Source organism: Sinocyclocheilus rhinocerous, unplaced genomic scaffold (genome assembly GCF_001515625.1).
Source record: "Sinocyclocheilus rhinocerous isolate Xijiao unplaced genomic scaffold, SAMN03320098_v1.1 scaffold2358, whole genome shotgun sequence".
Lineage (NCBI taxonomy): Eukaryota > Metazoa > Chordata > Actinopteri > Cypriniformes > Cyprinidae > Sinocyclocheilus > Sinocyclocheilus rhinocerous.
In genome coordinates, this window is record NW_015627543.1 from 75,481 (window position 1) to 100,967 (window position 25,487).

At 35.9% G+C, this 25,487-nt stretch overlaps 1 protein-coding gene across 2 annotated transcripts; it reads right to left on the reverse strand.

Moving 5' to 3' along the window:
- Positions 1 to 1,064: 1,064 nt before the first annotated feature.
- On the reverse strand, positions 1,065 to 24,002 carry LOC107730707 (box C/D snoRNA protein 1-like). 2 transcript variants are annotated; one of them, XM_016541591.1, is made up of 9 exons: positions 23,971 to 24,002; positions 23,131 to 23,383; positions 22,678 to 22,743; positions 22,021 to 22,127; positions 21,860 to 21,948; positions 21,673 to 21,776; positions 7,475 to 7,540; positions 5,611 to 5,691; positions 1,066 to 1,166 (listed from the first exon to the last, which is right to left on the reverse strand). In XM_016541591.1, exons 2-9 carry the CDS (start codon positions 23,238 to 23,240, stop codon positions 1,082 to 1,084), a joined length of 708 nt encoding a protein of 235 aa, XP_016397077.1. In that variant the 5' UTR covers positions 23,241 to 23,383; positions 23,971 to 24,002; the 3' UTR covers positions 1,066 to 1,081. The 2 variants fall into 2 exon arrangements, with proteins under 2 accessions (XP_016397085.1, XP_016397077.1); XM_016541599.1 differs by lacking the exon at positions 7,475 to 7,540 and having other exon boundaries at positions 1,065 to 1,166.
- Positions 24,003 to 25,487: the final 1,485 nt, after the last annotated feature.

Sequence of the window (25,487 nt, forward strand, 5' to 3'; positions counted from 1 at the left end):
AACTATTACACCAAAACATGGTTTACTTCAGGAGCTGGGCCAGCTCGTTCCATTTTGAGATATGAAGAGATACAATTATATCATTATATTTTTGACAGTATTTGGTTTAATATAATTGCTGGAATGCATGAAATGAATGATTTTTTGCCCAAAACAGTATTATGGAATGCATTAAGTCAAGTCACCTTTATTTATATAGCGCTTTTAACAATACAGATTGAGTCAACTGTACAGCATTAATTAGGAAAATATTGTGTCAATAAAAGAATGATTTTTTGCCATCAACTGTATGATTTAAATCCTTTTATTACAGCTTTTAATCAATGAATTTTCATGATTTTGGGTTAGGTCTTTTTTTGGGTTAGAGTCAAGTATTTGTAAAAATTGTTTAGATATTTTGACAAGTTGGGAACCAAATTAACAAATAATAAATGATTATTAACAAAATTTATAAATTAATTAATAAACAAAAATACATAAACATTTATTAATTAATAAAATAAAATAAATTATATAAATAATATATAAAATAAATTCAAAAATTAAATTAATAAATTAATTAATATATGAATTTGGGGATTTTTTTTTTTATAAATTACTATTAACTAAACTGATAAATTGATTAACAAAGTACATTAAAATAAATAAACATATTAATATAATAAATGAATAAACATAATATACTAATACAATGCTGCAACAAACAATTATTTTGATAATCCATTAATCTAACTATTATTAGAATGATTAATCGGCTAATTATTTCATAGATTAATCAGTAGGCTTTAGGCGATTATTCAGATTTAGTTAATTGTTAAAATATTGAGCGATTCATATTCATATGGAGCAGGAACAGAAAATCAAGCTGTAATTCTAACGGAAAGCGACACTGATTTTTCATCTTCAATACTGTGCAGCTGCTTGCTTTAAAGCATCTACTGTATAAAGCGCTATATGCATAAACGTGAGGTGATGTAACTTACTGCTGCAAACATCCACATCTCTAGATCAGATGCTTTCTGAACTGCTGCTTTCTCACTGCTGTCGTGTTTGTTGTGTGTTTATTTCGCAGTATATATTATTACCTGAGAGCGTCGGGCTGTGTTTGCTCTGACTTCAGAAAGACTCGGATGTCCTCTGGAGGACTGTGGACGTAGATCTTTAACCTGAAAACACAACACGCATGAAATCAGCCTTCCAGAGAAAATAACACTGTTCATTCACATGTCTGTGTCCTCACTCGACAGGAGGGTGTGTGAAGATAAGCTCGTGGTGACACACACGAAAAACGCCTTTAAATAGCATTCGCAACACGTTTTACTTACATAACGTGACGTATCTGACTGAATCTGGCTGGATGCAGGAATGCACATTAAGAAAGTTAAACAGTGTCAGTTTTGAAACAATTTAATAGTATACTACAATTTTATCAATAATAGTGGGCTTTCATTTATTTATTTTATTTTATTTTTTCAGAAACTCTGTGTTGTCGGTTTACATTTTTCTGGATTTATAATTTAATGCAAATTTATTATTAAAAACAGAATACGAAAATATAACTACTTTATTTTTTGGCAAACAAAGTGCTGCACAACAGATGTTTACTGTTAAAATAAAAATAGGGAAGAACAACTGTGATTAACCTTAAAAAAGGTTTAATTAGTTTATTATTCTTATTCTTATTATAGAAGAGAGAGAGAGTGTGTGTGTGAGAGAGAGTGAGTGTGTGTGTGTATAAAGTAAATTAATAAAACTGTCAACTGTACAAATTTGGGAACCAAATTAACAAATAAATTATTAATAAATTAATCATAACAGTAAATAAACAATACATTAAAAATGAAGAAATCAAGCAGAAATAGTTATAATACAAAAAAAATAAAAGTATTAAAATAAAAGTTGTAATAATGTATTATTATTTTTATTTTGTAAAGTACATTCTACTGTACAATAGTAATTTAGTTCTGTCGCAATTTCTTGAAGTCATATTGAACTATTTTGGTGGATTGCAGTGAAGACCTTTACATTTCTGTATCTGATGATGGTTTTATCAAATGAAATGGTGAAATGGTTACAGACACTACTCCAAATCACAGTTTGATTAAGTTACAGCCCTACTTTTGATTTATTCATCCAAATTCCATGTTACAATTAACTCCATGCTCATGACAGAACTCCATTAGTGTGATTTCAGAGTTACTCTAACATAAGGCTCAGAGTAAGTGCATGTGTCCAAACTCCTGATCGCTAGTGAAACCCATTCTCATCTATCCAGTGTCCGACGTCTCAACCCGCCGTGACGCGCTTCCATTGTGTTCCTGAAGCCGATGGTTATCTTGATAAAAGCCATCGTTCATTTGAAACACACGCAGACAGAGCCGAGCCGAGCCAAAGCTGACAGCGCTCACCGGCTCAGATTTTCTCCAAAGCACACAAAGGCATTTAGATGGAAGCGTGGAACATGTTCTGACAGATGAGTCCTGAAATATAAACAATCCAGTCGCTGCTCTCGCTGTTGCGTAACAAACAGAGACGAGGGAGAAAGGTTTGGACGTGATGCTGATTCATTCGAACCCCCTGCTGTCTGTCAGGAGACGAGAACATGTGAGACCGGTTAGGAGGAGTTCAGTTGATTTGGTTTGTTGGATGTTTTCTAAACACAATTAGCTACGATTAAGAGGGTTGTAAGATCGGCAGAGATTTGTTCGTTTGCTGACAGTGTCCTCACCCTCAGGTCATCCAACATATAGACAAGTTTGTTTCTTCATCAGATTTGGAGAAATGTAGCATTCCATCACTTGCTCACCAATGGATGTGAATGGGTGCCGTCAGAATGAGAGTCCAAACAGCTGATAAAAACATCACAATAATCCACAGCACTCCAGTCCATCAGTTAATGCCTTGTGAAGACAAAAGCTGTGTTTGACATCTTAAAAACAGCTGAAATGCGTAAAATGAGTTCTTTTGACAAATATACATTGTGTCTGCATATGAATTAAATATTAAAATGAATAAGTTGTATGGCCCTATAAAACCCATTTAATTTTTTCCCCAAAATTCAATTTTTTTCTGTTTTAATTTTTTTGGATTCCGTCCCCCCCCATTAATTTTTTTCAGGATTTAATTTTAGTACTCAAAAAGCAATTTTAACTAATTGATACTTAACATGAAACTTCTTCAGTTAAACACCAATTTATTCAAGGTTCAACAAAAATTTAATTTTTTAGGGTCTAAACTTCTCTTAACAAAGATGTATTAAAGGTTTAACAAAAATGACATTTCCCCCAAATTCCATGTTTTCCATTTTAATTTTTCTGGATTCCATTTTAATAGTTTAATAAAATTTTATTACATATAATCAACTGAATTTATAAAAATGTAACAACTTAATACTTATACAAATTTAACAATAATAGTTTTAATCAAATGTTTTATTTTTTTCAGAAATTCTGTTGTTGTTGTTTTTCTTTAAAGCTGCATGTTTGTAAGAAACAACTCCATCATGAAGACGTTAAATTTTAACTAAAATCTGAGTCCATAATCCATAATAAAGCTTCCTCCAGTGAAAAAGTCCATCTCCTGTTGTCTGTCACATCATGATCCATCCACATATTTGTTTAGAGCCGTTTTGGCTTGTAAATGGTGCTTGATCTGTGCAGATTTCTCTCCTGATTCAGACCAGACCACTTTTTCACTGGAGGAAGTGTTATTATGGATTATGGACTCGTATTTTAGTTAAAAATGTCTTAATGATGGATTAGTTTCAGCTTTAGTCTTCTCCAGATGTTAACTGATGGACTGGAGTGCTGTGGATTACTTGTGGATTATTGTGATGTTTTTATCAGCTGTTTGGCTCTCATTCTGATGGCACCCATTCACATCCATTGCTGAGCAAGTGATGCAATGCTACATTTCTCCAAATCTGATGAAGAAACAAACTCATCTACATCTTGGATGGCCTAAGTAGGAGTAAACTTTCAGCAAATGTTAATTTCTGGGTGAACTATTCCTTTAAAGATAATATTCCACCTCTTTAATCGACTGGTCTGTACATGCATAATGAGTTTCTGTTATGGAATAATATGAATCAGCACTGATCTCCGGGGTAAAAGTCTTTAGCTGTTGAACGTCAGCATTGCTTTTCACAATAATTTACACAACTATCAAACCCTCCCTGAAAGATGCCTGGATTTAAGAGCAAAAGACACCCAACTCTATTCTAGTGTTGATTTTGTGGCCTATTATCACACTGTAAAGAGTTTATTTCTAACTCCAAACCGCAGCTTAATTTCTGCATTTACAGACGTTTTGTTGGTCGGCAAGCCATAATAATGACGTGCTGATCCAAATGGCCCTAAAACCGTTCCATGAAGAAACAATAGAGAGAAAATGCTCCACTTCATCATGTTAATTGTCAAGTCATTACTGCATTCTGTAGAAAAGTACAAAAATGTATCTGTCCCAGTTTTCCCTGCGAGTCTGACATCAATAAACCACCAAAAAGGGCCAGACACAATCTCACTGACTGACAATGCTGCACTTGCGTCACATTTTAACCGTAAAAAGTCATCGAGATCACATTAAACATCCGAAATGAGAAGCAGACGATCAAGAAATGTGAAAATGTCACACGCCACGATCAGATGTCAGCTCAGAGTTAATTCACAGCCCTAGAATGCACTGATACTAAATTTCTCAGCCGATACCGATAACCGATTATTCAGAATGATATCTGCCGATACCGATAGTTTAGCTTTCTTAAGGAAAAAAATCTCTCCCAACTAATGCTGTTAACTATACAGACAGCCCTCTCATTTGGTACATTAGAGGTTCAAATGAACAACAACACTATTATATTCAATGCTATAGATTTTCAGATATAATAATCACACTCAAATGCAAACAATTGTATAAAACCCAATTGCACATTTGGTACTTTTGTACATAAAACCTTGTTTTCATGACATATTTATTCAAACACATATAATAAATAGTAAATAAGCTTTCTCTAGTGTTTTTATAGTAACTAATACTGTTTTTAAACAATCCGCTGATGGTCGATAGTGTCGATAACTGGTTTTATTGACCGATACCGATTTCTGGCAGATAAATCTGTGCTTTAATAAGTGACGCTTATAATAAGTGGACATGGCAACACTTCAAGAGCGCGCTCTGCGAACATAAACAACACATCGCCGAACATAACGAGTCTTTGGTTGCTGTAATATTACTTTGGTCAAAAATAGCGGATACCAAACATGAGACGGCAAAAGATTAGAGTTTAGATTTATCTGTAGATTTAGTCGCAGCAAATGTTGAAAACACAGATTGGCTATAAGACACTTTCTTGAGCAGAATGTCTCAATTGAGATTGCTAAAATCCAGCATATAAGAAGTTTGATTTTTGTAGTAAAGTGTGCTCATGGTCGCCAGTTTGGGAAGCTCAAGTAAAAGACCGGGTAGAAAATGCATACGAGAGATTCAAACTCTTGAAATCTGGCAACCGCACCCATGAAAACCTGTGGAGGCTTGTTACCAACACAAGATAATGTAAGAGTCGGATAAATGTGGCACTGATGAAACGTGGATGTTTGACGGGATTATGCATACTTTTGCCGTTTGACTGGATCTGACACTGAAGGATGAATGTAGTCGTTGAGAATCTGATCGAGCTGCCGGTTATCAGGACACCTGAGGAAAGAGAAAATCTAATTATGAAAACTAAACTAAACAGACAATTAAAATAAGGAGCGCACCCTAAAATGAAAATTATGCCAATATTTATCCACCCTTAGGGGACAAACATAATTTTGAAGAAACATCATGCAATGCTTTTTACTTTTGTTGTTGTTGTTGTTGTTGGTTGTATTTAAATTTATTGCCATATCAGCTTCACAGGCTACTGCATAGCAGATACAGATTTTATATAGATTTTTCTCATATATTTTATATAATTCAAATCTTTTGGGTCCATCTAAGTTAAAAATCACTGTCTCATGATATTAAAAATTTGGCAGACAATAAACAATATGTATTATCAATAAATGCCCATGAGTCAGTGTAATATGGCTTATAGTAAACCTTCTATACACAACTTAGTCATGTCTGGATTTCACATTTCTCCCACCACACGATTTATTTCAAATCATTTGTCATTTTGACATTTTTCCCATTCTGCTTGCCATTTATCAAATGAACTACTCATTAGGAGCTTGAGATGTTTTTTTTTACTCTGAAACGTTCTTCAAAACATCTAGGACTTCATGGATTTGGAATGATATAAAGGTCATTATGATGGTTGAGAGAGTGAATCTTTAAGGATTTTCCATTTTTGATGAACTATTGGCTTGTCATGACATTATTTGTTTTATTTTTTTTCCCCAAATCCCAGTTTTATTTCATTTTAATGGTTGAATTAATTAATTGGTTGAATTATAAATTAATTGATTACTAAAATAATTAAAAACGATGAATTAAAATGTATTAATTAAACGTTTAACAAAAATAACATTTTGGGGAACAACTATAAAGTATTTTTATTTTTCCCCAAATTACTTTTCACAAATTCTATGTTTTCCATTTTAATTTAATTCCACTTTAATGGTTTACTAGTTTTTAATAATTAGAAAGCATGTATAATCAATTGAATTCATAAAATTTAACAACTAAACTGTCAAGCCCGCCGCCTCTGCTGACTCTATGTCGCGGCCGCTCACTCTAGGCCGCCGTGTGTGACGCTGTGTGTTTCGTTGTGAAAGCGAAACAAATAGACGCGTTTCAGAAAGACGGAGCATAGAGGAGAAACAATAATGTACAGTATGTGGAAAATAATGTGTTTTTTGAACCTTAAACCGCATAAACACATTTCATTACACCAAATACACCAAATAATGTTCTTTTTAGCAACATCATATGACCCCTTAACAGTTAAATAAATTTTATTTTTTCGAAATCTTTTTATTTTTCTCAAATTCAATGTTTCCCATTAAAAGCGTAACAAAAATTAGATTTCCTCCCAAATCCTGTTTTATTTTTTCCCAAATTCCATGTTTTCCATTTAAATTTTTCTGGATTCCATTTTAATGGTTTAATTAAAATTGAATCATCAAAATGCATGTCTAATCAACTGAATTCATAAAACGGTAACAATTAAATTTTTGAACAACCAAAAAGCATGTCTAATTAATTGAAATATATCAAATAAAAGTTAAACAAAAGACATTTTTAGAGCCATATGAAATCCATTTAAATTTTTCCCAAATTCCATGTTTTCCATTTTAATTTTCTGGGTTTCGTTTTAATGGTTAAATTAAATTTTAGTAATCAATTAACTGCAAATCTACATTATACTATTATGACTAGTTTCAGCGATTCCATCCTCGTTTTCTGCATCATGGAAATAACAGAATCCTCAAAGCGCCAAATAAATACTTTTAAAACACCAAAACACTAGAGAAGAGAAGGGCTTTTATACCTCTCTGAATAAACCGCGTCGCTCTGAGGAAAATGGATCTTCAGATGCCAGTAGAATCGTCCTTCCCTGCAGGAACAAAACCAGAAAACTGAGTTACGCTTCCCAGAACACCATCCGGACCTCATACTGCACTATATGTCCCGCTCCAGAGTGACTGACTCACATCAGAGCAATAATCAGATCGATGAGATGCACTGAACTCATAGATGACTAGATGTTCTAACAGAAAGGCTGTTGCTTTGTTCCTAGAAGTTTAGTTTGACAGCCAACAGCAAATGTGTTTTTCCAGTAAGTAAACTCTGACAGCATCAGTATGTACGACAGTCAATGGTGGACAGAAGCACAGGCCTGTCTGGCATCAAACGTCACTATTTACTGGAACAACATGTTGGCGCGTCGATGGGCCAGTGTTGCTAATGTAATCGAGAAGGTGTGCATTTGGAGGGAGCGAATCGATCCTGGGCATTACGGTTATGATGACGACAATTCAGCTGGCCGAAAGCCTGGAGCTGAGCACAGACAAAAAAAAATGAAGGCTTTCTTTATGAGATCCAAAGAACATGAAACAGCGCTGACCGCTTCCACAGCTGCTGCTAAGAGTTTTATGTTCTTAATGCAACACACATCAGCGTTCGATTGAGTCAAGCTTGGCTCTGTCAGCGCGATCATGGCGCTGTTCGGCTTCAATATGAGGATGAACAGAAGAAATACAAGCCCCCGGAGTGCTGTGATTTGGCCGGGCAGGATCCCACCCTCTGTGCCAGCTGCATCTGCTGAAGACTCACTGCAGTTTATCCAATTCAGGGTGAAGCAATAAGCCACGAGATCTGCTTCGCAACTCAGTTGAGCGGAGACCGATTTCATGCAAATGAGCAATGATGCCAAGTAGAAACTCTAAATGGGATAATTAAATCACAGTCGGTATGAACACTCAGTAATTGGAGGTTGTCGAATGGTTGCCAACCAACGTAACTGCAACGATCGAGCAATATTCAATGCAACTTGTCACACTAATAGAATACAAATGATCGTGTTCACAGTTAGCTAGTTTTATCTCTATTTAAAATTTTCCAATGTTGAAATTTAAAATAAATCATACATTAAAGAGATTAAAGACATGAACTGAACCAACCGGCTCTATGATTAATCACAATATTACACATTTTGATTTGATGAAAATATATAGCTGTAATCCCATCAAGCACTGCATATGATGTAACTGAAATAAAATGAATGGGAAAAAAATATAAAACTATGTTGGTTATAGTACAGATGCAATATATTTTAAGTTTATTGCACAATTTGTTATATATGTGTTTACATGGATGGAGAGATAATATTTGACAGATATATTTTAAGTTAAAATAATATAAAATAACATATACCGGTATTAAATATTTCATTTCAGAAAATATTGTGCAACCCTATTGCAAAATATTTGGATGGATGGATGGATGGATGGAAACTATATATTGTAAGTTTACTGCAAAATATTATACACACATATATATATATATAGATATACAGTGGGTACGGAAAGTATTCAGACCCCCTTAAATTTTTCACTAGGGCTTAAGGCTTTAAAGGTATTAAAATTTGTTAAAACCCTTGTGAACATACTTATCTGAGAGAGAAGAAACAGCACAGTTGCTTATTATTAATATTTGTCAAGTCAAGCATCACTAACTAAAATCTTATATATATTCGTATAGAAACAAGACCGCGAGAAAAGTTTATGCACTTTATGACGTGTTTTGACCATTTGGGACATATTTTTTGTAATAACAAAAAAAAAAGTTTTTGTTATTACACAGAGTAAAGTACTGAGAAAAAGGTACCGTTGGGTACTGGCACCAAATTTCAGGTACCGATACCGGTACCGTACCGTACCGGTTAAAATGTGAACGGTACCCAACCTAATTGTAAAGCGTAGTCAAAGTAGTTATCATCAATACACAGTCAATACACATTATGTGCTAATAATTACTCAAAATTGCTGAAAATATAGTGAAACTGCTGTCTATCCTACTTAAACCCATTCAAACATACTGACAGCGCAGAATTGTTTGGACCTATTGAGTTCCATGAACCATGTGAACACATGGCGGCGAGATCAAAGCATGTCGCAACTCAACAGCTCAACGGCTCTGGTAACATCCAAGTAACCACCCAGAACACTCTAGCAACCACATAGTAACACATCAACAATCAATCAATCACCTTAGCAATGGCATAGTAATGCCCTGGAAACCACCACCCCAACCAAGCAATTGCTTAGTAACACTGAAGCTAGGGCTGGGCGATTTGGCAAAAAATTTAAATCTCGATTTTTCCAGAACGTTTGACCGATTCTCGATTTTTTACGATTTTTAACTAGTCAACTTGAAAATGTAACTACAACATGATTCAAGTAACTTTTTCTTTATTAACCCTCTAGTTAAAGAAAATTCTATTCTAAGTGCAGCACACATCAAGTTGTCAACATGATAAATGTTAAAAAAAATCTCTTGTTAAATATCTTTGCAGAAAATATGCATGAACTACAACTACATATTGCACAAACTTGTCTTATACATATTATGCGTTTAGAAATAATACGAGGAAAATGCTTTTAAAAAAAATCTCAAAAGTCAAGGTAATTCAAATTCAAAATTACTGAAGGTATAACACCAGTAGACTAACTGTTCTGCAAAAACAAAAAAGCTTTCAGCCTGTCACCATGATGCAAACATGAAATATCAGACATACAGTAGTAGTTCTTCACAGGTTTTTTTTACTCTGCGCTGCTTTTACATAGTTTTTTCTATGTAAACATGGACGAGTTCGACTGTTGCGCTCGCGTCTCTTGCAGCGTCTCATGCATGAAACGGCAGTCTAAATACGCGGCGCTCAAGTTAAAAGAAGTTCACTCCCATCTTCTTGCATGTTTTTCCTATTCCACTGCTCGCGTCACATCCTTGTCAACACAAAAGCGCATTCTGTGTGAATGGCGCTTAGCGCTATATTTATGGTCCTTCACAGAATGTGTCACACGAGCGGTTAATCACGTGCGCCGACATGCGGTTGGATCGTTCTTTTCTCTTTACTGTTATCACCGGCATATTGACAAAGTGTCTAATTCTAACATTTGGTAATATTTCTATTCAAAATCGCGATTCCTCGATTTCTAAAAATAAAATCGGTGCCAAACATTAAATTCGAATTAATCGATAAAATCGGGGAAATCACCCAGCCCTAACTGAAGCAATGATCAAGAACACCCCCTAGCAAGCACATTGCATCAATCAATCAGAACACCTTAGCAACTCCATAGTAACGCCCTAGAAACCACCACCAACAACCTAAGAAACCATTTTTACAAATGGTTCAAAATTAAGCGTTTATAATTCAAATAAGAAAAGAAAAAATCTGCCAATGGGGTCAGAAAAATGAACTAGTTTTCAGTTTAAATTAAGTTCTTTTTTGATGCCCAATTTTGAACCATTTCTCAGAAAACAAGACTCATCTAACTCATCTATTTCACACAAAATATAAGTGAGCTTTCGAATCACCATCCGCACAGGTTTTGTTGTTCATAATCATGTTGGAATACAGAAGGAGATAAGGATTCTTCAGCGATGAGCTCAGGTCATCCCGCTTATTCACCTGTTGTAGGCCCTGGGCGAGGAAAAATCATAAAGCGCTTTCACAACACCTGGTTAGCCCTCAGCTACAGCTCCCAACTGATCGATCACGTCCAGATCTTTTCTCAAGCTGTCAATAAGGATATCAATGACGATAATTCATATGCATCCACTGAGAGACAAAAAACCCTCCTGTTTCTTTAGAGAGAAGTATTATGTTTCCTATTTTTACCAAAAATAGGGTGTTGTGAGCACACACATAATGTAATGTCTGTTTCATTCATACTTGAAGCCAGAGGGCGCTCTTGCGCATAAACTCCACATATGCGTCACAGAAGTAATGAAACCCCTGACGTTCCAGGAAATCCCTAATATAAACAAAGACATCCAGCTATCCCTGTGACTGAGTAAAAAGAAGATAGAAACACTGAACTGTTTTCCCGAATATCAGCAGCACGTTTGTAAAGTAATTCTGTATTCATAGAACAGTTCAGTAAAGTAGTAGTTAATATTAGGTGCTTTACATTTTAGACAATATTAATATTATAACAGTCATGACTGTTTTGCTCTATTTTGCCAATGAAAACAGTTTCAAACAGTAGAGCCATTGAAAGTCTCAAAGCAACAGTTTCTGATTGGTTACTGAATGAATCTGCATTTTTTAACAAATCGGTCTATGACACGACAACTCATAAAAACATTCACTCACTCTGCCCCTAAGTGAAATAGCTTTTTAGAACAAATCACTTGACTATGTAATTCAATGACGCACTCTTTAAAATTTGCCGCCACCTGCTGGCAGTTTTAGAATAAGAGCGAGTGACGGAGACTGAATGCTGTTTTCGTTTACAGTCATGATTGTAAAAAAAGTTCTGGTTAAAGAGATAGATTGCGTTTATAAATAAGACTATTAGGAGTGAAATATGTGACCCTGGACCACAAAACCAGTCTTAAGTTGCACGGGTATGGTTACGAACGCTAGGGGTCAGCCGTAACAGGAAAAGGAAGAGATTCCTCAATAAAACACAAAGAAAATTCACTTTTGTAGCTTTAACACAGATTTATTAGATTTAATTTATAGTGCGAACTATATATATGCAGTGTTATTTTACATTAGATTATTAATTTCTGTACCTGAATACTGTTAGACTTACCTGAAAAATATAAAGCACTGTTTATTTAATTTGTATCTTTGTTCTGTTATTTATCTATGCTTGTAATTTACTCGCCGACAAAATCACCCCAATCATTGATTATTTTTTTCCAAATAGAAATTCCTATTGAAGTCATCTGATTTTTTTTTTTTCATATCGCAATATATAATCGCAGAAAAAAAATATATATATATCGCAATGTGAATTTTTTCCAATATCGTGCAGCCCTAGTTTAGAGGCTCCAAAATTGGGACACACAAAATATAAAACGAAAAGGGTCGAGCTGTCTAATCACCATCCGCACAGACTCGCCGACAAAATCACCCCAATCATTGATTATTTTTTTCCAAATAGAAATTCCTATTGAAGTCATCTGATTTTTTTTTTTTCATATCGCAATATATAATCGCAGAAAAAAAAAATATATATATCGCAATGTGAATTTTTTCCAATATCGTGCAGCCCTAGTTTAGAGGCTCCAAAATTGGGACACAAAATATAAAACGAAAAGGGTCGAGCTGTCTAATCACCATCCGCACAGGTTTTGTTGTTCATAATGATGCTGGAATACAGAAGGAGATAAGGATTCTTCAGCGATGAGCTCAGGTCATCCCGCTTATTCACCTGTTGTAGGCCCTGGGCGAGGAAAAATCATAAAGTGCTGTCTTAGCTTTCACAACACCTGGTTAGCCCTCAGCTAGAGCTCCAACTGATCAATCACGTCCAGATCTTTTCTCAGGCTGTCCATGTTGCAGAAGCCAAAGGACATCGAGTACTGTAAAGATACTTGAGGAACAGTTATCAACACAGATCCAAGAGCTCAAACTGACTTTGTTTTAGCCCAGTCTGGAGCGTTTGTGGCAAATTTAAGTCTTGCATCAAACGGCTTGTGTTGATCTGAACTGGTACTGAAACTCACAAGTTTTGCTCAATGCAGAACACAAAAGGTTAATCAATGTAAACAACGAACAGATTAAGAAAATCAACAAACAGCAGAGTTCAGGTTCAATCAGAGTCATAGGCTTGGCTGCAGACAAGCACACGCACTCTCAGACCAAAAATGCCATGAAAATTAACAAAAATGCCCCATAAATTCAATACAAAGAGGCAAAAAATGCCCCTGCACAATTAAGCAATGTATTACAGCTGTCGCGATTAAAATGAAATGTGAAAATGCATGAAAAGTGTCAATTCACGGAAATTACATTTAGACTCGCTCTCACTGCATCACTGCTTTTACACGCTGCTTTGTGCAGCGTTGAGCCTTATAAATAATCACACGCGTTTCTGTTGAACTTAGGAATTGACTAATAAGAGGCGCTTAGATTGGTGAGTGTGCACGCTCGCGAATTTCCTCATCATAAACAACACAGTGCAGACACGATGTAAATAAAAGATTCATTTCGTAGCTTCTGTGATTATAACGGGAGTTTTTGCATAACTTGTGCTAGACTAGACTAACGTCATGGACCGACATGTTTGTCTGTGAAGCCAGAATGTGAACGTAACAAAAACATTGTTTTCTATATCAATATTAATAATCCTTATTACAATATAAAGAGCTATAGTCTTTAATAATGATTTTTGTCATAATATTGCAGCTCCTGTTTTGTATAATTTAGATAGAATTTTAAACAGTCTATTGTTATTGACAAATATTGATTAAAATATTGATTAAAGTAATTGGGTAAATGTAAGTATTTGACATTAAAAACAACATAGTATAGTGAATGAAACAAGTTTTGCGTTGAGCACAAAAGGTTAATCAATGTAAACAATTAACAGACTCTGAAAACCAACAAACAGCACAGTTCAGGTTCAATCAGATGGCCTTATAAGAGAGTAATTTCAAAGAGATGCTTGTTGAGTAACAGGCACCCCAGAGCTGCGGTTGAGTATTATCAGGAATTTTATTATGTCACTCACAGGAAAACATTATGAACAGAAACAGGCGGTTGGAAATATAAAAGTGCCCCAGCTGTTCAATTTACCAATGGCATTTATTTGCAGCACACAGATACAGTAGATGCAGTCGACGCCTGAGAACAGCAACAGGTTGAATAGCAGGTTAAAGCATTAAATGCATTAAAACAGCACAGTTAAAACAGTTGCCTATTAGTAATGTTTGCTAAGTCAAGCATCGCTATAAGTAAAATCTGAATGGAAAAGCTTGATATACTCGTAAACATATATCATAGACAAAATTCACAAGTTTATGCACTTTATGACGTTTTGACCATTTGGGCACAGAGACAAGAAGCTGACATAACTAACCCAAGAAAGAAAATAAAAATGTTGAACCCACAACTGTTAAATGTTTTAAAGGGCACCTATTATGCAAAATTAACTCTTTCCCCGCCAGCGTTTTTGAAAAAAGTTGCCAGCCACTGCCAGCATTTTTGATGAGTTTCACTGAAATTTCATGGCCCCCAGAATATTTTGTTGTATGAATATCTGAACATGCAATACATCAAAATAAAGAACAGACCCTCTACTTTTAAACAACAACAACAAAACATCCATTTTATTCTAGCATCAAGCATTCTTTTTTATCAACACTTGAATGTAGGTAGGTTTCATAAAAAAGCAACATTTTTGATCAAATACTACATCTGAACCATATTCAGTAATATTATCAAAGCAAAGATGCAGTAGATCATCCATCATCCCCCCCTAAAGCTTGCACAGTCCTTTACCACTTCCTGGATCAACATTTCACTCTGTAGCATTAGGCAGTTTTCATTTATATGCCGTTAGTGTTGATGATCGCATTATTTTTCATATGCATATGCGATATGAGATTACTCGTTTCTGCGGCTTCCTCACCTGTGCTTTTGATCGAGTGATTCTAGACTCATTTAGGAGATTTGTAATAGCGCCCCCGAGCGTATAATAGCAAGAACGTGGAAACCCGGAAAATTCCCTGTTTGGTGGGAAAAGAGTTAACATGTATAAGTTGTTTGAACATAACTGTGTGTTGGTGGCAGTGTGTGTAATCACCCATATAATGATAAAAAATCCACCCGCTCCTTTTTTTAAATCCCCATAATTCATAAGCAGTGTCTGAAAATAAGCCGTTCGCAGAATCCGTAAAATATGATGTCCCATTTTACAAGCCCCACCCACGAGTCGACTGTTGACGGACACTGCCGTATTAGCAGAGACCCCGCCCTGAGTGAGCCGCACACAATCTGCCATGCTTATCTGCACGCTAGAGCATTTAAATGCACTATTCAAATAAGAAATGTCTTCTTATTGAAGCTATAAACATTACTCAGTCCAGAGCAGTGAGTGATTTTCTGTTTTTATTTTATTGTTTGGGTCATATTAACAGCGTACACAGCAGTAGGTACTGTATGTTACGCTGCTATCACTTGATACACAGATCTAATATAAACATGCAATTTCTTTCCGGCTGTTTACCTTCACAGATATAACAGACTGTGTTTTTGTAACTTATGTGTGTTTTTAACATAAACTTGTGTGTATTTGTGACCCTGGACCACAAAACCAGTCATAAGGGTCAATTTTTCATGATCTGAAAGTTGAAATAATAAGCTTTCCATTGATGTATGGTTTGTTAGGATAGGACAATATTTGGCCGATATACTACGATTACTATTACAACTATTTGAAAATCTGGAATCTGAGGGTGCAAAAAAAATCTAAATATGAGAAAATCGCCTTTAAAGTTGTCCAAATGAAGTCCTTAGCAATGCATAAACTATTTGAAAATCTGGAATCTGAGGGTGCAAAAAAATCGAAATATTGAGAAAATCGCCTTTAAAGTTATCCAAATGAAGTTCTTAGCGATGCATATTACTAATCAAAAATTAAGTTTTGATATATTTACGGTAGGAAATTTACAAAATATCTTCATGGATCATGATCTTTACTTAATATCCAAATGATTTTTGGCATAAAAGAAAAATCAATAATTTTGACCCATACAATGTATTTTTGGCTATTACTACAAATATACCCCAGCGACTTAAGAATGGTTTTGTGCTCCAGGGTCACATTTGACAGTTTAAGCGCAATAAGACATGAAAGAGAACTAGTTTAGGACTCACATGCCGTGTGACAGCTGCTTTCTGTGTGCGTGCTTCGCATGTGTGCGCTCAGAAAACCGTATATCAGAAGTTTAAACTGATATGGCTTTAAAATGCATGATTTCATCGCGATAGACATGATAATCAAAACCAAACAGATGTTTTTAGCAGAGTATCTGAGGTATGAGCTGTAAAGGCACAGCCCTATTCTGGAAAAGGGAAAAATCAATAATTTTGACCCATACAATGTATTTTTGGCTATTACTACAAATATACCCCAGCGACTTAAGAATGGTTTTGTGCTCCAGGGTCACAGTTGACAGTTTAAGCGCAATAAGACATGAAAGAGAACTAGTTTAGGACTCACATGCCGTGTGACAGCTGCTTTCTGTGTGCGTTAGGGTATGCGAAGCGCATGTGTGCGCTCAGAAAACCGTATATCAGAAGTTTAAACTGATATGGCTTTAAAATGCATGATTTCATCGCGATAGACATGATAATCAAAACCAAACAGATGTTTTTAGCAGAGTATCTGAGGTATGAGCTGTAAGTTGAATTTTCAGAAATGTGCTTTTAAACATTGAATGAAAACCCAGAAATACATAAGCATACACACATCCAAAAAACCCTAGCAACTACATAGCAACATTGTTGTTGATTGTTAACAATCAATCAGAACACCTTAGAAATTCCATAGTAACACCCTGGAAACCACCCACAACAACTACCACCATGGAAACTAGGGCTGCACGATAAATCGTAATGGAATCGGAATCGCGATTCGACAGAAGCTGTGATTGTCATGCGTATCTTTCAGTGAAGCACGGTTCTGTGATCAGCAGTAAATCTCTATGATTAATCGTGCAGCCCTAAGGAAACCACCACCAAGAACACACTAGCAACCATACAGCAACACAATATCAGAACACCTACTATATAGTAACGCCCTGGCAACCACCCAAAGCAATTTAGAATTGAGCTGGTCAGTTTTGCACAGGCAAATGGCAATCACAGTATCTTTAAAAACTGTTAAAAAAAATGTAGTGTACTTATTAGTAAGCTGTAACAGCCGAATCTGTTCAAAAGCCCCAAACCCTGCGAGGACTTGTTCCAAACAGCAGCGTAATGAGACCTGCAAAAGTCAACATGACTACAGGCGAGTTCTGGCGCTCAGTCACCGAACAACGCGTCCTGTTCAGCAATGAATTTGTCATTCTACATGACGTCCCAAAGGTAACGGCTCGTATGCACTCAAACGGTGAGACAGTACAGAGATGACGTAGGCTACTAATGGTACGTCTAATGGTACTAATCTGTACTAATGGTGCCAGTACAGAGAGAAAATGAAATGACCAGGACACTGAGAAAAGCCAGATGCTACAACCGCACATGGCGACGGCAAAACACAGCAGCAGCCGCGGACGAGAAAATTTGTCAACAACGGCACAGACAGGAAAAATCCTGGGTGTCCCCACTGTAAACCCAGCAAGCACATTGGACACCGTGTTCCACCCGCGTTCCACGAGATGCCAAAACGAACGTTGTTCATCATTTCCTAAAGAATTTGCGAATTCTGCAAAGTGGCTTGTTAAGGAGCTGACAGCGATCCTCCAGAGGAAGCACACGCAACAGCTTTACAGTGATTTACTCATTCGGGGGCAGTAAAACTTCATCTAGAACACATGTTCCAACAGTAAACAGCACGCCAACAAGGAGCGTCCTGGAACTCAACTGAAGCTGTGAACTTTGACCCAAACGCAAGAAAAGCGCCATGCTGCTATCGGTCAAGTTCGCGCCACATGCGTCCGATGTGTGTCATGGAATCTGAATGCTCATTTTCATGAAACACAAAGAGAGAGACATTCTTGGCTTTATCGTCTGCATCACGCACGCCGCTAGCACAACTGTCGCAGACGGACCCTGGCGAGCCGCGAGTATCTGGCCCGTCGCTAACCATGTGCAGTTACTCAACATCTGCTTCTGATATTGTGTACTTGGTACATTCTGAAACTGATTTCTCTCCCGCATTTGTCCTGCTTCTGTCGGTCGTACCAGTGCATGAATGAGATTCAGTTTAATGTCATCTGTATCTAATGTATCTAATGTAATTAGATACGGATCATCACATACTGTACAAAAACATCTGCTATAGGGCTTGACATACGCTTTCAGTCAAATAAGTTCTGATCCACATTGCAGTTTATTTTGGTCAAGACATGCCCACTAATAAAAGAACATATGACTGACAAGTAAAGCAACCAATCTCTGTTCTGATGAAGTGTTAAGGGCAAGATCATCTGATATAGATTACTGTATAATAAAATAGAAATAGAACAAAAATAAAGCTGACACAAAATGGGAAACTAAGCCTTACTTATCTTTGAAATGAATGTTGTTGACCTTATTGTGACTGATTTAACTATACAGACGTTTATTCAATTTACTTATTTATTTTACAAATTTGACCTCGCAAGTTTTTTATTAAAATATCATGGCTTCAAGAATATCATAACTTGACCTTCTAGTGAACTGATAAGACTAATCTATGATGCCGTATTTCAGACTTTAATCACTTTGTTTGCTTAAGCCCTGTCCCTTTTGTATAATTAACTGCAAGCTTGCATTCAGACCTGCCTCCATCCAATCGTTAACCAATAGATGGAACCAAGACCCCGCCCTTTTTTAGTTTTTTGATAAAATTGTGTCCCAAACTGGAAGAACAGATGTGTCAATAGGGTTGCAAAGGGGTGGAACATTTCTGGTAAATTTCCGGAAACTTTCCAAAAATCCCTGGAATATTCCCCCCCAAAAAAAAAATCCTGGAAAGTTTCCAAAATTTCTGGAATATTTCCGAAATTGACTGGAAATTTTCCACCTTTTTGCAACCCTACGTGTCAATAAGACTTCTCTGTGATGATGTATTTCATATTTCTCCAATCATTTCGCTTGCTTAAACCCCGCCCCTTTTGTATAATCGACTGCAAGCTTGCATTCAGATCTGCCGCCATCCAATCAGCAACCAACGGCTGGAACCAAGACCCCGCCCTTTTTCTTTTTTGATAAATTTACGTCACAGTTCAGAAGAACAGATCTGTTGCTAGTTCCGTTACATCGGGACTTTAAATCACAGCGCAAAGTACAGAAAATCCCAAACTTCAGAGAAATAAAACACTTGATGCCACTTAAATGCTAAACTTTGTTCTTACTTCTTTCTCAATAGCTCTTGCTTTGTGAACCTGGTACAACGACCTCGTTTCCAGATGGACCAATTAAAAAAAATGGTACTTCACTCCAGGAAGCTGACAGCCAATCAGATTGCCAGATCAAAAAGTCTGAAAGCTTGCCACTTGTCCAAAAACAACTACATTAAATAATTATAAAAATGGGACAAGGCATCAGAAATATGAAGTCAACTATATAGTGATTCATAATTTCTGCATGATTTGTACAACATGACCCTGACCTGTGGAAAAAGAAGGTTTTTTTTCAGCTGGACTTATGATTCTCTGATTATTCTTCATTACAGGTGAAACGCTAAGTTACAAATGATTATAACTCAGGCTATTCGTGCTAGGGTTGTTGATGATTCATTAATCACTGATTATTTGTTGTTAATATTTAACCCGATCAGGAACAGTAATAAAGCAAGCAAACAACAAATAATTAACCTAAACCAAATATGCTGCAGCACCGGTTCATGGTAAAATGTAATTTTAATGCAAATGCCACTTCTACTATTTGAACTGAACTGAGCTGGATGATGACACTACTGAATTCAATTCAAAAAAAATTTTTGCATTAAATTATATTTTCTTTGCATAAAAAAATTGTATTTGCATTTTTGCATTGCATTTTTGCAAATTTTGCATTACGGACACGCTATTTTCCTATTTAATACTGTAAAGCTGCTTTGACACAATCTGTATTGTTAAAAGCGCTGTATAAATAAAGGTGACTTGAGTTGACTTCAAACATCATTATCCAAATATTGCTAAATATAATGCCAATAAATACAGATGAGATTGACAATACTGTTATTTCAATAGTATACTTCTAATTTGCCCACAAATTAATGTTTTTTTAGGTTTTATCAACATTTATGCTGACTACAGCCACTCACAAGCAGCCTGGAAACCCATTCAGCCAATCACAGTGCTCCTGGAACTCACTCGACCAATCACAAGCATTCAGCCAACCAGTAATGCCCTCGCTCACTACAGCCAATCACAAGCACCCCAGCAACGCCACCAGCCAATCACCAGCGCCCACTCAGCCTCCATATATGGAATGCGGTGATGTCATGAAGGGAGGTGTGTTCCATTAACCACCTTCTCTTCAATGACATTAATTATGCTTATTAAAAGAGAACAGAGAGTAATTATGAACGGTCCAGGATCCTGCAGTCTGACAGACTGTTCTGCCAGCTCTCTGCCGTCCCACTGAAAACACAAATTAAATAACAGAATCCCATTGAGCAGAAGCAGAAGCGGTCAGGGTGGGTCAGCCAGACCAAAGCAGAAGTCATTTATCATCATCAGCTGAGACGAAAACCCTCAACAAACCCTCAACATCACTGTCCTGACTGCACTTAGCAAGAGCGCCACCATGTGGCTCACTGCAGAACTGCAGACAACTGGGATGAAAACAGCATGTTTTTGACATAAATTCACCAGACATTCTGAAGAACAAAACATTTTATTATTAAATAAAAATATGAAATATACATAGACAGACAGATAGACAAATGAATAAAATTAAATCAACTAAAAGTATTTTATTCTTCTTTTCTAACTTAATAATAAAATTAAGAATATTTTGTATTCCCAAAAACATTTCTTAAGAATGTTCTTCTCGTCAAGACAGTCGCAGTGCGTTCTTATGATTATTATGGCTTATTATGATTAATACGATGAGATGTTTTTCATTAAACTGATAAGCAAGTCTTCGGTAAAATAGTATAAAATACCCAAATATTAAATTATTATTAAAATATTAATAAATTATTTATCACTTTTTAATTATTAAAATAATTCTTAAAATTGTTAAATTATTTTCTTCTTAAGAAAATAAGATGACTACATGACGCACACACTTTAATAATTAGATATTAAATAATAGATAGTAATTTAATGTTGTTATATTAATAATATTCAATGTTAATAGTATTACAAACGAATATACAGGAAGAGAATATTTGAGAACTTGTATCTAGGAAGTTTCTTAGGAGCTGCTTAGAATTTATCTTAACGCAAGATTTTCTTGAATTAGTTTTATATTTGACATTATAAGAACGTGGTACAGATATTGGGACTCTTCCCTGTCAACTCAATGAAACCTAAAGACAAATATTCATAAACCCAGAGACTTACGCTCTTCTGAAGATGGTGCGGTTCTCCCGGTGTTTGCTGAACACTTTGGGCAGAAACTTCAGGGTGACTTTGACTGCTCTGGCTTTTCTGATCATCCACATGCCCTTAAATAGACAGGAAGAAACAGAGCCCATGTTTGCACCTGGTTTTGATGTGTGCATCAGGATCAGATCTTCACAGGCCTCACCTCCTTCAGGTGTCGATGGCTGCCGAGCATGACGGCGTCTCTGTTGGACTGCTGTGACAGTCGAGCCGTGTCCTCCAGAAACCTGTAATCTACACCACAGCACCTCAGTGATCACATCCATTCAGCTGTTTCTGTAAAGACGGAGCAGATAGGCTACTCACCGCTGAGCAGGCTGATTTCATTCAATTCAGCGAGAGGGAAAAACGCCGTCTTGTCCCGAACACCACAGCATCCCGACAGAATCTTGTGCTGCTTGACGCAAGCCAAACTACACAGAAAACCAAACAATAAACAAACAACACTAAATACACACTTGAAGAAAGTTGTACTGTTATTAATTTGTCAAAACTTATTATAACTCAGAGGTTCGATCGCAGTACTAACACCAAAACGGCGGAAGACGTAACTCGGGGGGGAGAAGAATTGTTGAATAAATTGTTATTTTTGTTTTCTTCGCGCACAAAAAGTACTCTCGTAGCTTCTCAAAATTGAAGTTGCGCCACTGAAGTCACATGGACTGCTTTACACGTTATGGATGTTTCTGGACCTGGGAACATTACAGTCAGAGAGCTCTCAGATTTCATCAAAAATATCTTAATTTGTGTTCTGAAGATGAACGGAGGTCTTACGGTCTTATTTTCATTTTTGGGTGTACCGTCCCTTTAAATAATAGATCAATTATAAACAGGGGTCTGATCACAGCATTAACACTGACTACAGTGATGCATGACTTCACAACATCATTACACTGATTGTCATTAATAGTGTACAATAAACCGGAGTAAAGTTACATCCAGGTGTGTGTGTGTGTGTGTTACCTGCAGGTGTGTCTCATGCAGCTCGGACATCTGTATTTGGCCTCTTTAGTCTCACAGATGTCACAGCTGAAGAAGTCATATGCAATTTATCAATAAATCAATAAATACAGGTTTTTAAATGTCATGACAAATAAAGTTAAATGTCATTATAAATAAGTCGACACAATGCTGATACATACAGAATACAATAATGTGCATAAAAAAATAATAGCAAGAGTAATAATTTCTTTTTACAGCGATGGAATGGTAAATACCATGGTAAGTTAAATATACTACAGTACTGAATTATACGTTGCTGATATTATTTCTAACTGTAAACAGATGTTTTAGCTGAATTTGACGTTACACAAGCGAATGTATACAAGACTAGCAGAAACGCGACACAGATGTAAACAGACCTACACAATCACTGTGATTTTACCCTGTTTACATGTTTAGACTACAGTAACTGACCTGGACAAAGCCATCTTGCGCTTAACTCCTCTCCGACCATCATCTGCTTTATCGTTGCTGTCCATAACAGGTAACATATTCACCACATCAACACAGGAGAGTTTTAACATGGATTAATTCGATACTCTCTGACCAAAACACCGACCACTTGTGCTGCGCTCCACACGCGTCTGCCGTCTTCTGCGCTCTCTTTACGACAGTTTTCTGCAGTCGGAGTGCTTATGTTGGTAAACTGAATGTACAAAACTGTCAGCTGAAATATCCACAAAATAAAAAACAACACTGAAATGTGTGGTTTATCTATCAGTCAGATGCTTGTGTAGGTTGTGTTTGGGTCCCAAGCGAGTTTTCTGTCAGAATCATCACTGGTCCAATTCATTTTTAACATTAAAATAAAATGATACACGGCGTAATTAAGACACCCAGCTTTGATGCTAATATAAAAAGCTGTCTTTATTAATTATGAGTATGTTGGGATGTCTGCAGTTATGTCCCTACCAATGTCAAAATCAAATCCCTGCTGTTTTGTGTTCATCTGCTTCTCCCATTTGCTCTTTTTACACTTCTAGACTAAAACAATCGGATACAACAATAATTTCTCAAATATGTATTACAATACACTGAGAAATTTTCACTTGAATGGTTTGAGATGACTGGATGCTTTCTGATTTCCTATTGAACTCATGAACTGCAGTGCTCAAACTATTTAAAATATAGTGAATTAAGTTACAAACTCGATCATAATGCACAATGTTTCCATCTAGCATGTATTTTGAGCTGCATTTCATATTAATGGAGTGTTTTCACTAGTTAGCAGTAACGTTAAACCGATTACCTCACCTGAATATGTTCGTAGATTTGTGTTGGATGTTTCGACGTGGAAAGCAGTTATCTTTGGAATGGAAATAAGGATATTGTATTTGTAAACATCATACTTTTTTCGCTTATTTCAGTTAATATCATAGCGAGCTAGGCCAGTACTGACAGTGTCACGTAAACATGGCTGAAGACGCGAAAAGCGGAGGAACAGACTAACCGTGTATATTGAAAATAGCAGAGGGCCTAAGACAGATCCTTGTGGCACTCCATACTTATATATATATATATATATAATAAAAAGAAAACAAGTAGATAGAATAGAAAAATAATAGGGAACTAGTGTTAGAAGACTTGTTTAAAGAAAATAAGCAGTTAGAAAACGAATAGTGTTAGAGGTTCAAATGTTTTTTTTTTATATATATATATATAATATGCTGAAATAGTGATCAGATTGGAAGTGATTGTGTGAACCTGCATGCAAATACATAAATCAGACTTTCTCAGTTGGGTTTAAAAATGGCTTGCATATTGCACAGTGGCCTGATGCATATGTTTACAGTACATGAGTTATTTACATATTACGAACTGGTCAGTGGAGGAGACTGAATGTTTACTTAATATTTGCAAAAAAAAAAGCTCTTCTGAGCTCTTCATATTTCAGCCACCTTCTTTTTTTTATAAATGACATCAAAGCAAAAACTACAGTTATGGTAACATCGGTAACATTATTGCTTTGGCTTTATCATTTTATAAATGTGGTGACTGGGAAACGAATAGTGTTAGAGGTTCAAATGTTTTTTTTTAATATATATATATAATATGGTGAATATTTTATTATTTTAAAGGAAAATAGGATCTAAGTATATTCAGTGTTGGTTATATGTAGACAGACACCATGACAAAAAGGCCATTTTTATTCATAGAATTAAATAACTCATGAGAACATTGGGATTAAACCATACATTTTATTTAATGTCAAAATATTAAATATTTACATTTTTCGTCTTTGTTTTGTTTCTGTAGGCACATTTAGTAACAGTTTTGATACTGTAATCATAAGTTAACAGGTGTTACACTTCCTGTGTGTGATCATGTGATCTGAATCTGGCCAATCGCAGCTGCCAGAACAACATATACTCCCATATTTGTGTTTATATACAAATACAAATTTGACATAAATAAGATTTCGAACTAAATGGTGAGCGACCAGAGAGATCTCTGAGAGATATAATTTATTGGAGTACAGTAATTTTGGAGAAATAAAAAGATAACATAAATAAACAAACATATAATGTCCAAATATACATAAGGGGAAAATAAAAAATGACTAACTCATTGCTAACGCTGAATACGGCAGCACCACGGAGAAGTCGACTGACCCTGACCTTATGGAAGCACGTTTCCACCACCGAATTGCAGTAATTGTGACTTTTTATCTCACAATTCTGAGAAAAAAGATGTCACGGATATCTCATAAGATTTCTTGTAAAGCATGTGAACATTTAAAATGGTTTCAAATAACAATGTCACAAAAAAAT